General features: G+C 34.9%; 2 protein-coding genes across 3 annotated transcripts; one reads left to right on the top strand and one right to left on the bottom strand.

Annotated features, from left to right (window-relative positions):
- Nucleotides 1-90: 90 nt before the first annotated feature.
- On the bottom strand, nt 91-10,059 carry LOC117339427 (RAD52 motif-containing protein 1-like). The gene is made up of 6 exons (XM_033900998.1): nt 9,814-10,059; nt 9,119-9,391; nt 8,528-8,644; nt 7,680-7,815; nt 3,606-3,793; nt 91-2,479 (listed from the first exon to the last, which is right to left on the bottom strand). Exons 1-6 carry the CDS (start codon nt 9,916-9,918, stop codon nt 2,375-2,377), a joined length of 924 nt encoding a protein of 307 aa, XP_033756889.1. The 5' UTR covers nt 9,919-10,059; the 3' UTR covers nt 91-2,374.
- Nucleotides 10,060-10,089: 30 nt separating this feature from the next.
- On the top strand, nt 10,090-14,126 carry LOC117339428 (protein-lysine methyltransferase METTL21D-like). Of its 2 annotated transcripts, XM_033900999.1 has the most exons (4): nt 10,175-10,439; nt 11,437-11,614; nt 12,680-12,799; nt 13,894-14,126. In XM_033900999.1, exons 1-4 carry the CDS (start codon nt 10,201-10,203, stop codon nt 14,011-14,013), a joined length of 657 nt encoding a protein of 218 aa, XP_033756890.1. In that variant the 5' UTR covers nt 10,175-10,200; the 3' UTR covers nt 14,014-14,126. The 2 variants fall into 2 exon arrangements, with proteins under 2 accessions (XP_033756891.1, XP_033756890.1); XM_033901000.1 differs by lacking the exon at nt 12,680-12,799 and having other exon boundaries at nt 10,090-10,439.
- Nucleotides 14,127-14,511: the final 385 nt, after the last annotated feature.

Genomic DNA, 14,511 nt, shown 5'->3' with positions numbered 1-14,511 from the left:
TATGTCCGTATAAATACTGTGATAGTGCTATTCTAGGGTTTTATACTGGATACTGTGATATGCTTTCTAGGGTTTATGTCCGTATAAATACTGTGATAGTGCTATTTCTAGGGTTTATAACTATAAACCATGATAGTGCTATTTCTAGGGTTTATGTCCGTATAAATACTGTTATAGTGCTATTTCTAGGGTTTATGTCTGTATAAATACCGTGATAGTGCTATTTCTAGGGTTTATACCTGTATAAATACTGTGATAGTGCTATTTCTAGGGTTTATGTCCGTATAAATACTGTGATAGTGCTATTTCTAGGGTTTATGTCTGTATAAATACCGTGATAGTGCTATTTCTAGGGTTTATACCTGTATAAATACTGTGATAGTGCTATTTCTAGGGTTTATGTCCGTATAAATACTGTGATAGTGCTATTTCTAGGGTTTATAACTGTATGAATACCATGATAGTGCTGTTTCTAGGGTTTATGTCCGTATAAATACTGTTATACAATGTAGTGCTATTTCTAGGGTTTATGTCTGTATAAATACCGTGATAGTGCTATTTCTAGAAGACTTTATGCCTGTATAAATACTGTTTTATAGGAAGCAACTCCAGGTGAGAATACCTGGTACATATCAATATAGGCCAAATCTGTAATGGCTCGTTATATTGATATCATCAACTATTTGTTAAATGTGACCATGAAATGTGAAAAAGATAATTCACTTCTCAATCAGTCCAAATTATATATTATCTCTGCCGAATTTTATCAATGTTGTAGTTATATAAACAAATTATCTTAGTTCATATTCAAATTCTTTTTAATAAATCATGCGCAAGTCATATTTTTTGCATGTCAGAAATATTCATTTTGATGTCTTTAATTTTGCATACATACTAAATTTCAATCTTTTCTTGATAGACAACATTTTTTGCATGAACCATATTTCCTGCCTAATAAAGTTTTGTTTGAAGGTCATTGCAGTGCTAGTTTGAAATTATACTAATATGCGGGATAATTTGAGAATGAAATATTTGATGTGTGCCTGTCAATCTCTCCCAAAATTAACAAGTGTATGGTAGAGATTGGTGTGTGAGATTCATTATAAAATTGAAGTGCTCATTAAAATTTTATTTTTGTTACAAACATCATTGTATTATTTGTTGCTTTTTACAACAATAGCCACATTAGCTGCCAGAGTTGATGAAGGGCTATGATAATCCTTCATCAAGCTTCATTATCTAACCAGGACTTCCTTAAATTCATTGATATCTATCGCCTTTCAAGACATCCTGCACAATACCCGGTAAAGTGTCTTAAAAAGATAGTTTGAAGTATAATTTTAAATTGATTGACATATATTACCAGTGAATGATATTTATGTGAAATTAAGAAAGCAAGGCTTAATTTTGAGTTTGTGTAACAAATAAGATGAATATATGAAAGCTGTATATATCGCAATGAAAAAATTGAACTTCATCAACAGGTGTAGAATATTTATTGAATTATGAAAAACATATATTGATAACAATTTCCCTGGACAAAAATTCAACAAAAATAAAAATATTAAATAACAATGAACAGTTTACTAATATGGGTAAGTTGTCACAATGTAGAAATGATATTATATTTTCCACTTTTTCCTGTTTGTAGTCTAAAACTATTTTGACTTGCAATCTTACAGAAAAATATTTGCATGAAGATTTTAGATTAAACCAGGGACGTATAATAAGATATATGTCCCTGATTAAACTTACAAAAAATTGACCATCAAAGTTGAAGAATATATATGAAGTACATGTACATATATATTTATCATAATAACTAGGTTCTTGCAAGATGATCATTATTGGCCAGTATTAGTGACATTTGACTCCAGTTGGGGGTCACTTGTACTTTTTGAATGTCAATGTTTTACTTTATAGTCAGAAGTTTCCAACTGACCATGCTTCAAGGTTGTTTAATCAATACCATTGGCATTAAGTATGTAACAATACATTTTTGCTGTTCAAGGTTCACTTTTAACATGGTTACTGTTGACCTTTGGCTGTTGACCTTTGCTGATGGTCACTACATGTATTAACTTTCCTTGAGCCACATAAAACGTTTGTTGAATTACTGCCAACCTCTTGCTTAGTAAGGCAGACATTAAGAAAATCCTTGATAAATTTTGCATCTAATATTCCGATTGATGAAGCATGTGGAGGAGTAAGGCAAGCATCATGATGACCTTGATCAGATTTACATCTCCTCTTCCAATTAAAGGATGTGGAGGAGTAAGGCAAACATCTTGATGACCTTGATAGATTTACATCTAATTTTCCAATTAAAGGATGTGGAGGAGTAATTCAAACATTAGGATGACCTTGATCAGTTTTACATCTCCTCTTCCAATTGGTGAAGGATGTGAAGATTGATGTCGTCCATCTCGAGAGATGCATCCTCCTGCTCCTCCTGTGGCTCTTTGTCTAATTCATTAATCTGTGCAATAATTAACATGTACATTTACAAGATATAGCAACTTTCAACATTATAACTTATCAATATTATTCTTCTGCATCTGATATCTAAAATCAGAACTAGGGAATATTTGTAAAGATTGAAATGGAGCTAAACACACCAAATTCTACCTGAAGTGATTGAAGTAGAACATAAAGTTATTGTTCATTGATATAATGGTGTTATGGTTCTCATATGAAATTTGTAAATTTTGTAACTATACAAATAAAGCTAATTTTTCAACATGGATTTTGAAACCAGAGATCTAATGTGGTTTGTAGTTCATGCTACATGTTGTTACATAAGAGTATGGAGACAGGAAGATAAAGAGGTGAAAAGAGAACAATATGAGGAACATATCACGGAATTGAAGAATTCAATCATCTCAAAGAGTATGGAACAAGACAATGTAGATAATAAAGTAAGACAGATTGTAAAAATAATGTTACTACACATGTATTTCTTTTATATTAAAAGAATGAAAACCAATATAAGAGTTGAGAACACATTTTTTGACGAAAATGGTGACCTGGTAATGGATAAAATCATATTAATATAATGACTCGCAAGAATAATGAAAGTAGACAAAGGCAGAACAATATCTTACTTTCCGTTTCAGAGAAACTAAAACAATAAAAGACAACATAGCTTATCATGTGGGTTGAAATTCAGTTTCAGTTTTTTAAGTTGGTCAAAGGTCACAGTCAAGGTCTGGTCTGCAAATGTAAAACCAATGGAAAGGTCTTGTCATAAGCAACATACATGTCAAATTAGCAAGCTCTATCTTGGAAGTTTAACATACTGTGGCCAAGCATAAGTAGGTTAAAGGTCATGGTCAAGGTCACCAAATCTGCAAATGTTATACCAAAAGATGTAATCATGTATAAAAATTGTAAAGAAATCATTTCTTGTCATAAGCTGAAAAAAAATCATCAGAGCACAACCACTTTATCAAGGTAACTATCATTTGCTCCATGTTTTATAAATGAGGAACTAAAGAAACCCAAGACAAAGTGTTCGCAGGGGGACAGAGACTTTTACAACCCTGCATTCAAAAGCTTATTTTAAAAAAGTGAGTTTTAGGAATGACCACAATTCAGAACCATACCTTTAGAACAGGTTCTGTGCTAGCTTGTTTTTGTGCCAGTAAGGCGTCTGGTCTAGTTGTGTCTATCTCCACAGAAACTTTGCCGTTGCTGAGAACAATGAGGAGGACTCTTGAGAAAGCATCTTCTACAGCTCTCTGGTAGGACAGCTTCTTAGCCTTACAAATGGCCTTGGCTCTGCTTGTGGGATCTAGGGAAGTGACAGAATCAATTAAATGTAAAAGGAATTCACTTTGGTACACTTGTACACTCCACAACTCTGCTGTCATTAAGGGGAGATAACTTTTGAAAGCAATAAAGGAAAGGAAGAAACAAAATAATCTAATGGGTAGCACAGTGGTAACACACTTGCTTTTCACCTAAGAAGTCTGGGCTTGACTCCCCATTCAGATTGTACGAAAGCCGGTTGGGACCATTTTCGAAACTAACGCGTAATATCGCGAAACTTACGCGTTATTACGCGAAACTAACACGTTATTACGCTAAACTAACGCGTAATATCGCGAAACTTACGCGTTATTACGCGAAACTAACGCGTAATTACGCGAAATATTATTATATGACTGTGATTTCCCCCCTTTCCAGATTGGGCAATTCTAAACATTATCCCTTTGATCAAATATTATCATCAACCCCGAATCCGTGCCTCAGTGTAGGACAAAACACCCCCGTCCCTTACCCCCACCCCCTGTCCACTTTTTGATTAGTATGAAGGGGCTTTTGTCCTAGGGGCTAATGTCTAGGGGGGGGGGGGGGGCTTTTGTCCGTACCCTCTCTCGCTACAGAGTGATACAACCACTCAATAACTCGAATACGCACCCAAATATAATAACAGGGACTCTCCCGCAATCGGTGACGTCAAATCCAGGGTGACATAACAATCCAACAACTCGATTACACACCCAAATATAGTAACAAGGGAATGTCCAACTATCCGTGTCGTCAAAAATGCATGCTTACATGTACGTGTAGGTATGTACTCCCGGACAGAGTTTAATAGACTGAATTTTTAGATGTTTTAGCATTTACATTTTGTTGAACTTTAAGCAATAATAAATAATGAAGTTTAAATTCATTGTTGACTTTGACTTTTTAAATGTCATTTTGAACCTTTCTCCAGTCGATCACTATTATTTTTTCAATCCTATGACAGGTAATGATAATCATTCTGTAATATGAAAATGTTGCAGTTTTGTCATATAATAAAGCAGTTATCAACCTGTTTTCAGGTGAATACGATGACCTTCGGCCTCGGGAAATATCATTTTCTCGTGTTGTTTATAAATCATCATATTTACCTGAAAACAGGTCGATAATTGTATAATATCACGAAACTTTTGCGTTATAATGCGCAGCAGGTTATATCAGACGATGAAATGGTTTCAGAGTATCAGATACTGACTGTAAAGATGGAGGGCGAGAACCAAGATTTTTTTTTCTGTCCAGAATTTTGTAATTCTTTGAGAATGAATAATGCAACATCGTATATATCCGAGAACTAATTTCCTTATTGTTAAACACTATCGTTTCAAAGTTCGTTTACGTGTTGAATTGCTTAAAACAGCACTATCCACTATTGTTAAAAAAACTCAAAATTTCAGCTTGGGATAGGAGGCTAAGCTCAAAATAAAAACTCACTAAACTGTCGTGCCTCATGTCAATACTCTTCAAAAGTAGCCGATACTTCTTATAACTATCAATATATATTCGTGATATAACGCGTTAGTTTCGCGTAATAACGCGTAAGTTTCGCGAAATAACGCGAAAGTTTCGCGTAATAACGCGTTAGCTTCGCGTAATAACGCGTAAGTTTCGCGAAATAACGCGAAAGTTTCGCGATATAACGCGTTAGTTTCGCGTAATAACGCGAAAGTTTCGCGATATAACGCGTTAGTTTCGCGTAATAACGCAAATTTTTTTTTATTTTCTTCTACAAAAATGGTCCCAACCGGCTTTCATAAGATTGACCTGCGCGACATAGTTTTTTTTTTTCTCCGAGTAATCCGGTAATCCCCCACACTAAGACATGTGCACCTTGTGTACTTCTATCTAGGACAATAAGCATGATTAATATAAGTTAATGTAACTTGTTTGCAATTTTTGTAAAATAAACAAAGTTTATATTTTTACAAAATATCAAGGGGACATAACTTTGGAAAACAATACGGTAATTAATACAATCCACAGCCTGTTGTTAGGGCAGTTTCTAAGCATGATGGATTACAGTACACTGAATCTGTTTATGGGATCTATAGAGACATAACAGAGAAATCAAATCATTAAGGGGAGATAATTTTTTGAAAACAATTACATTGTAATACAGCTCTTTGATTGTCCTAACTACAGGTATGCTAATACTGAACATTAAGGGGAGGTAAGTTGTAACCTTTGCCAGATTTTTTAGCTTTACATATTTTCCTGGCTATGCTTGTGTAGTCTAGGAGCCTGCTGGATTATGCAGACAAACCAGTTTGTCAATATTTCCAGTTGTTAATACAGGCATTGAAATCTGTCATTATCGAAAGGCTTGTCTGAAAGCATAAAAAATTACTAAATTCGTAATATTTCATGAATGAACTGAACTCTGGTCCAGCAGCTCAAATGGTTTGAATAAATACAGATATGTCAAGGGGAGCCTAAAAGATTGACCTAGATCTGCTTGTGTGGATATATAGTAGGAGTGGAAAAATGCATGGCCAGACCGAGGTTCAAACCCGGGACCTCCGAACACTAGCTGGATGCTCTACTGGTTGAGCTACCTGATCGCCCATGATCAACCCGGTCCAGTTTGGGGGGATAATGTGCCATATCATTTATCATCATGATGCCAAAAATTATACTTTAATTTACCAATAATTATTACAGAGGGATGCATGTGCCGAGAAATGGTTTTATTTATAATTTCAAAAAATATTCATGTTCGGTTAAATATGATAGCCAAGTTATGAGCTGTGTCAGCTACTAAGCTAGATGACTTAATCATGTATAAAGGCTGGTCACCTGCCATACAATTTACCAGACATGTTATGTAAGATTAGTGGCCTATGGGATCATTAAATAATATATATGAAGTATTAATTAGCAATCTCATCTAAGCCGATGTAAACAGAGTATGCCATGTATAGGTATTAGGTAACTGTCTGATGTAATGGTTCATGTGTAGTAAATTATCCATCTGTAGTAAATTGTCCAAAAGTATTTTAAGAACCTGAAATTATACTGAGATATGGGAGTGGACCACCAGAGTAACTCCTGGACACTCTGTCCTAGGCTATCGCCCAGTATAGGCCAGTACACTGAAGAATAAAAGCATATGAAAAATACAAAAAACTTTGCTATATCATATGTGGACCATGTTTAAAATGTACAAATGAGGTAACTATGATAAAATATTGGTATTACAAGTGTATTAGTACTGCTCTCCACAGCTTTATAACAGGAGAGTTTGTTGGCTGTTTTTGTCAATTTTTAATGAGGAAAGACAGAGGAGATAATGGATACATGTATGGGGGCCAGTTAACTCTGGTAAACTTAACAACAATGTACAGCTCGCTAGCAGAGTCCTGGTAGATAGATCGACAGATTGTATGCCTTCGAATGATAATGACAGTATAAAAGTAAAGGGGAGACTACCTTGGTACATGAGTACACTACTACCCTCTACAACTCTCCAAATGGACTGTTCTTTGGTCTTACATAATGTCTTTGTAAGCTTTACTGAATTGATCTGGAGAGTAATTAGAGGCATTTCAAATAACATATTGAGTTAAAGGGAGATAACTCTGGTATACACACTCTCCACAGTTCTAGCATTGCTTTAATCAAATTATCTTTACTAAGTGCATCTCTATAGGGAGGCCAATATATGTTAATGGGAGGTAACTCTTAACTAGTAAACAATTTTCTCCAAGCTTTGCTATTAGAACAAGTCTTTGCCATATCACATTGATGATTTGATATTGAAAATAGATAGTGTTTGCACGTTAAATTACTAAGCTTTTTTAAATTAAGGTTTTGGCAATATAAGTTTCTTCTAGTACAGTCACTTTGATATCCATTTCATAATCCAAGCTTACCTTTGGTGAGACAAGCTTCCTCCCAAGCTCCAAGACCAGCAGTGCTTAAGCCATGGACAGTTAGGTCTAGTTCGACAACACACACAAACCGCAACTTCTTTACATCACCTTCCTGTTCCTCTGAGTCACAGTCTAACTGCAACAGACAATTGGAAAATTGTAATGCTGGTATTACATGTAAATTGAATACATGTATATCAACCATGTTTTGGCTCTAATCTAAAGGCTTTTTTTGTGTTGGTGGATCATCATCGGGTTTGCTGTTCTAAGATCGCCCCACCATCTTTTTTGTGGTAGATGGTGGAATATAAGTTGTGGTATTACCATCACCCACCAAAAGTTTGGACTTCCGTTATTTTTGTGACACTGACTTAAGATATGTATGGTATGATACTGTTTGGGATGAAGCATCTTTAAGCACAATGAATTTTTCCTTCAATGGAATCAAAACAATATGTTCCATTTTTTCACCAGTTTAAATCTCAACTCGCAGCATAATGATGGAAATATTTCCAAACATGGGTGAACTTCAACAAACTACTTCCCTGATGAAAATCGCATTATCGATTATCTTCAGCATTAGCAGATGTTCACCTGGGGCCAAGGATGATCAACTGGATAAATAGTCAGACAGTTTTACTATTGGAGACTTCTCAATACATGCCAAGAAATAATATTATGCTATCTTTATAAGTTATACTACTTGATGCAATAAAATTGTAACTTTTTTTCCCTCAATATTTCTTGATTAAGGCCAGGATTAAATATCAGAAATGTTTGACAGCCAAGCATGTTGTGTTTAAGATTTTAAGAAAGTGAAATTCTTGTACAAATGGTTTGTTAATTACCAGTTTGATAGTCGTGGACCAGCCATTGAAACCTATATACTGGTTTGCCAATTCCTGACATTTCGTAAAGTGTAGAGCGGCTCTAGTAATCTCCTTCTTTCTCTTAGCAGTTGAAATCTGGAATACCACAATACAGGAATTTCTTCTAAATTTAAAAAAATTTATTATATGTTCTTTTTATAAATTTATTAAATCATATACATGTATATAAATTAATTTCTATGTGCTAAGGTTAACATGATATTCTTTTTGTGTTTAATAATCAAAACCTTCTAGTTTCAGTTAATTTGAATTTGTATACTTTATATCAATATGTACTGTATTTATCCTGCAAATAATTCCAGTTTGGCAATATATATATACAACAAATAAAATAACACTTGCTTGCATTTTGACTGAACAATAATTATAGCACAGTAATTATACGAGATATGCATGGCAGGACTTCAATTACATGAGTACACCATTTGACATGGGCTTATTGTCGAATAAATATACGGTATGTTTCTTTGCAAAATATAATTTGAAAAATTGTCTTACTCTTACGTTATGCATACATATACATGTATTTTCTTTGATATCAAACCTTACTTTACACTCATTCCCTCGGATTACAAGTCGACATTTTAAATTTTCCTTGGCTCGTTTAGCACTCATTGCCAGATAAAATGTCACGAAGGCGTAGTACCCATTTGGCTCGTTTTGATCAACAGGGGGAGTTGACTTGTCTATGTTGGTGTCAGCGGTCCTGTTGAAAGGAGGTGTGTCAGGCTCAGAGACTGGTCGAGAGATTTTTATACTAGCCGGACACAGACGTATACCATAAACTGGACCATAGACTGTGAATAGTTGATAGAATTTATCCTGTGAAATAAAATTCCAGAATACCAAGAGAGTTTTGCATATAGTTTGATCATTTAACTTACATGTACGGTATCATCAACTCATAACTGATGTTGATTGATAAGTTCTAAAAATTCAATAAATTTAGATTCTTTCTATGTTTTGTTACATATCAAATAATATAATGTCAGTAGCTCTACTAGTAGCGTACAATGAACTAGAGTAGGATAGGAGGGCCTATATGTATTTATAGATATAATAACCTTCCTTATCGTGATCAATCTTGATCATACAGAATGTATATAACATCCCCAAACCATTTGTTCAGTCTATTAGAATTAATTACTTCAAAATTTGAGAGCATTGTCCAGCTAGGCAAAAGTGAAACTGAAACTCGATGATACTGTTGTGACAATACGGTTTTAAGGGTCTAAACATCTTACTATTATTTCAGCTTCCTGCATCCATGGTATACCAGTTATATATAAGTTCTTGCTATTTTTTTCAGGGCGAATAAACTCTAAAATTTCAAGTTCCACTCCTGACATGGTCAACGCAAACTTTATATTTCCCTCTTCACATTTTGAAATAAAGTCTATATCAGGAATTGTATGTCCTGTTATCTGTATTTCTCTGTACGTCAAAGAAATCGGCAAATCTACAAGAAAACACACAGATGGGAACTTATTTAACTTATACTATGAAAACAAATTTAATCGATAGGAGATATACTACTATGACACGTTTTATTCAAATTTTCCATAAAAAACCCCCATTTTGTTCGATTATATGATACAGACTATATATAACCGGAAGTTACCATTTCCAACATGTCTGCGCCCATAGATAACACATTTATTCGTGATTTAGAAATGAAAAATGGTGAACAAATTAAAATCCATCAGTTAGAAGTAGGTGATGTTGGTTGTGTGGTATGGGACGCAGCCCTAGTGATGTGTAGATACATTGAGACTGGCGACTTCGACGGTGGGAATTCATGGCGGGGGTTAGATGTTGTAGAAGTGGGAGCCGGTACAGGCGTACTTGGTGTGTATGCTGCTGCTTACGGGTATGTACACACTGACAGCAGATTATGGTGTTGTGTATATCATAGAGGGATGTTTACTTGATTGAATATTGTTATTTTTTTAGCTCACCTGCCATAAAGGCAAGTGAGCTAATGCTGTGATGCGGCGTCCGTCGTCCGGTAATGCCGTCCAGCGTCAACTTTTCCCTAAAACTTCTCAAATACCTATAGGCAAAGACTGGCAGAGACCTAGTATTGGTCATGTGGCATCTTGGGGTGAAGGGCTACCAAGTTTGTTCAAATGAATGACATTGACCTGCATTCAAGGCTTAAATCTTTAAACAATGCTTTTTTGATAGTCAAGAGACTCCGAGACTAGTAGGCCAATAATATGCCGGAATGAAGGATGAGAAATTTATTTACATGAATAAACTAAGCCTTCTCTGATATTTGAATAAAGTGGTAATCAGCATGGTAACTGCAGAAATGACCTAAATCAACTTCAAAGTTGCTGAACCAGGTGAGCGACACAGACCCAATGGGCCTCTTGTTTTATGATAAATTCAATATTTTTGTTGTTTAACATATATCTTATTACAGCTTTTCTAATATGAATCAAGTTGCACATTTTATATGGGTGATTTTAATTATTGTAATTTGAGAGTGAATGTATCATAATTTGAAGTGGAACTGGACTTGGCTGAATGTTGGTGGTTAGATATACCAGAGACCTATATAATAGTATATAGGTCTCTGGATATACTATAGTCTAGTAATTGCATTTTTTCCTCCCCTGTTATATTTGGCTCCCAACTAGGATACCACAAAAGGTGGCATAGGACCTTGTGTGTGAGTCAGTGACTTTGGGTTGAAAGATTGAGGAATGTAGTAGAACTGGACAAAGATGAATGCCAGTGGCCAGGTAGCTCAAATGACTAGAGCATCCATCTATAGAGTTATCAGATTTGAGTCATGGTCTGGTCATTGTATTTCCCCTTCTGTTACAATATAATGCCAAAAAGTTTGTTTTTATTCACAGAGCTAATGTTACAGTAACAGATTTACCAGAGTTCCTGCCGCTGATGAATCTGAATATTGATACCAACCGGCATCACATAACAGGGACAGCTGTAGCAGAATCCTTAAAGTGGGGGGAAGAATCACTGGGAAGGACCGTCGACTGTGTTCTCATGGCAGACTGTATCTACTATGACAAAGTATGATCTTATTCTTCATAAAATTGATAGTGTTCGTTTTGAGGATAGAATTTAGCATGGTCTTTGTATCACATTAATGAACATAATATATTGGATATCACAGGAGAAGCTTTTTTCCACACATTCTTCTCAGTCAGGTAAAAATATGAGATGATAGACTTTTTTATTTACTTAATTGCTGATGAGGGAAGGATTGAGAACCAAGTAATTCTTTTCCCCTTGTATGGTGAAATACTAATAAATAGTCTCCCACTGGTATTACCAGAATAAAGGCAATTAAAGGTTTGAAATCCGTTCATATTCAAGTCTGCAGATGTCACCAATTCACCATACTCTTACAGCTACAACTTAAAATACTCCATGCAAATACATTTTTGGATACAGCCTACTAAATCCTCACACCTAGCTACCTGACTAATATTATGCAGTTATCGTCCATGGTTCACTGTGTGTGACTCTGTGTTAACTGTTTTGCAAACTGTCACCTACAATTGTACAGTTGTCTTTAGTGAATACCCTTTAGGATAGCTCTCAAGTTTCCTTTAACCCCAATTCCAGACAGAGTGTGACTGACAGATGTAAAGTATACCTTATATATTATGTTAAAATCTCAAAAACAGCAATTACCTCTGGTGTTGGTACCAGAGGAGACTGGGGCTGCTATTGGGAAGGTAGAGAAGTGTTGTTACAAGCCCAACAAAATAAGTTGAAGTTATGAACCCTGCTATTAAAATTCCAAAAAGATGTTTTAATTAAATGTAATTAGAAAATTTCTTCTACAGTTACTCTCTGCTAAGGTTGTTATTTCTAACAGGCACTATTCAGAAAGTACAAGGAAATGCCTTGAAAAATGAATTGAAACTAAAGAAAAAATAATGGTCATTACAGTAGTACTCTAAGTTTCTTTTGGCCCTTAAACCTGACATGGGCATTACGATGGCTGTAGAAGTCTACACCAGACATCTTACTGTCAGACTGCCCAGGTCCATTGTGTCGGGACCAGAGGAAATTTGGGCTATATCAATAACAGAAAAAAATATTGATATTTGTGCTCTTTGTTTTCAGTCCCTTGGTCCATTGGTGGAAACAGTCTGTTCTCTGTGTTCAGATAAAACAACTGTGTTTTGCTGTTATGAGCAAAGAACCACAGGAAATAAACCCGAATTGGAACGAAAGTTCTTAGAGGTATATATGCAATCATTTGATTACAGCAACCACATCTCTGAGACAATATATGAGGAAATTAAGTACATGCACACTGAAAAAAAGGTTGAAACTGGCTTTAATACCAAGACATTCTCTGAATACCACCTCACAGACCCAAATAAATTTTAGTTTGATTTAAGGGAACACAAATTGTATTTTGTAACATACATATATTTTTTTATTGTATTATGAAATCAGAATTTCCTATGGGTAGCTGTGTACCTCATTTGCATACACAACTCTGAACCAAAAGTATTGAATAGACTTTTTGTGCATGTACATTTACATCAATGTACAAATATCAGAGGTGTGAGAGGTTCATTTTTTTCAGGTTTTGGTAAACTTACCAAATCTGACTTTTTCTTATTAGCTTGTAAAGTGCTAAAGGATATCACTCAATACTGGAATATTACAAATCCTTCATAAATGTAAGCTTATTAGTCCCCTGCTGAGATCCAATCGGGGTTGGTGAGGGGGGGGGGGGGGGGGGTAGGGTAGTTTTGTGTTCCTTCCTTCTTCCGCTTTTAATCATATCCAGCCTCTATCCCCATACACTTAATTGACATACTTGGGGCATGGGTTCTCTTAGGTGAGGTATAATGTCATGTCCTAAAAGTAGGTCACTCTGACCTTCATTTTGACGTTCATCAAAGAGAAAGTTTTTTCTTGGGTCAACCTCCTGACTTGATCTTCTTACTTGGGGCATTTGTTTCCCAAGGTGGAGGCAGTGTGTAATGTTTCAAAAGAAGGTAAAATTGACTGAATATCTTCCACAGGGCATGAATTTGTTTGCATTGAACTTCTGACATCACCTACTAAAATTTGTGCTATTCATTCAGTGTCAAGAATTAGTTTCTACACAGATCTATCATCTATGCATTTTTGCAATATAATTCTACATTAGGTGGGGGACTGTAATTTGTCAAAGTGTCTTGTTATTATATAAGACAAGACTATAATCAATATATCGGTACATGTATCTAACTTTCTGGCTGTAATGTCTAACAGGACATTGTATACTCTATCAAGCAATGAACTGGTTTTTACAAATCATGTCGGGATTTTTTTTTCAGCTGATGCTGGAAAAATTTGATGTTGAAGATATTCCTTTAGAGAGACAGGATTCCCTTTTCCGAAGTGAGGACATCCTTATAAAACGGTTTTGGAAAAAGACTTTTACAGAAGTTGGATGAATACCTATGTGTTTAATTTTAATTGATTGTTTTTGATGAGTGACTGTATAAATTGTTATTTAATGTTATGTTTAAACAATAAAATATTTTATCAAAACATATAATGTATCGCACCAATGTTTTCATGTTATAATATTTACCATTGTATGGCACTGCCACTATATAACCCCACCAATTCAGTTGCGAGTTCACCAGCTTATGAACTGCCAACTGAAATTTGAATTTGAAAATTTCATAAAAAAAAATTGCACGACAAATAAAAAATCGCAGATGGTAAATATAAGCAATGCTTAAATGTAAAACTACTCACTACTATTAAATGTTATTCTCCTGATAAATGCTTCTCTCTAAATGTTAATCATATTTATAATAAAATCTATTTAATAAACTTGTTAAGTATGATATGAATTTCTTTGTCTTATGTCAAAGCCAAGGCATGTTAAATACTCCAGAGTAGTGTCTAATGTCTAAGTCATGATGTGGTCATCCTCGATACTC

The sequence above is a fragment of the Pecten maximus genome, chromosome 12 (assembly GCF_902652985.1).
Source record: "Pecten maximus chromosome 12, xPecMax1.1, whole genome shotgun sequence".
Lineage (NCBI taxonomy): Eukaryota > Metazoa > Mollusca > Bivalvia > Pectinida > Pectinidae > Pecten > Pecten maximus.
This window is presented reverse-complemented; position numbering and strand designations above follow the sequence as displayed.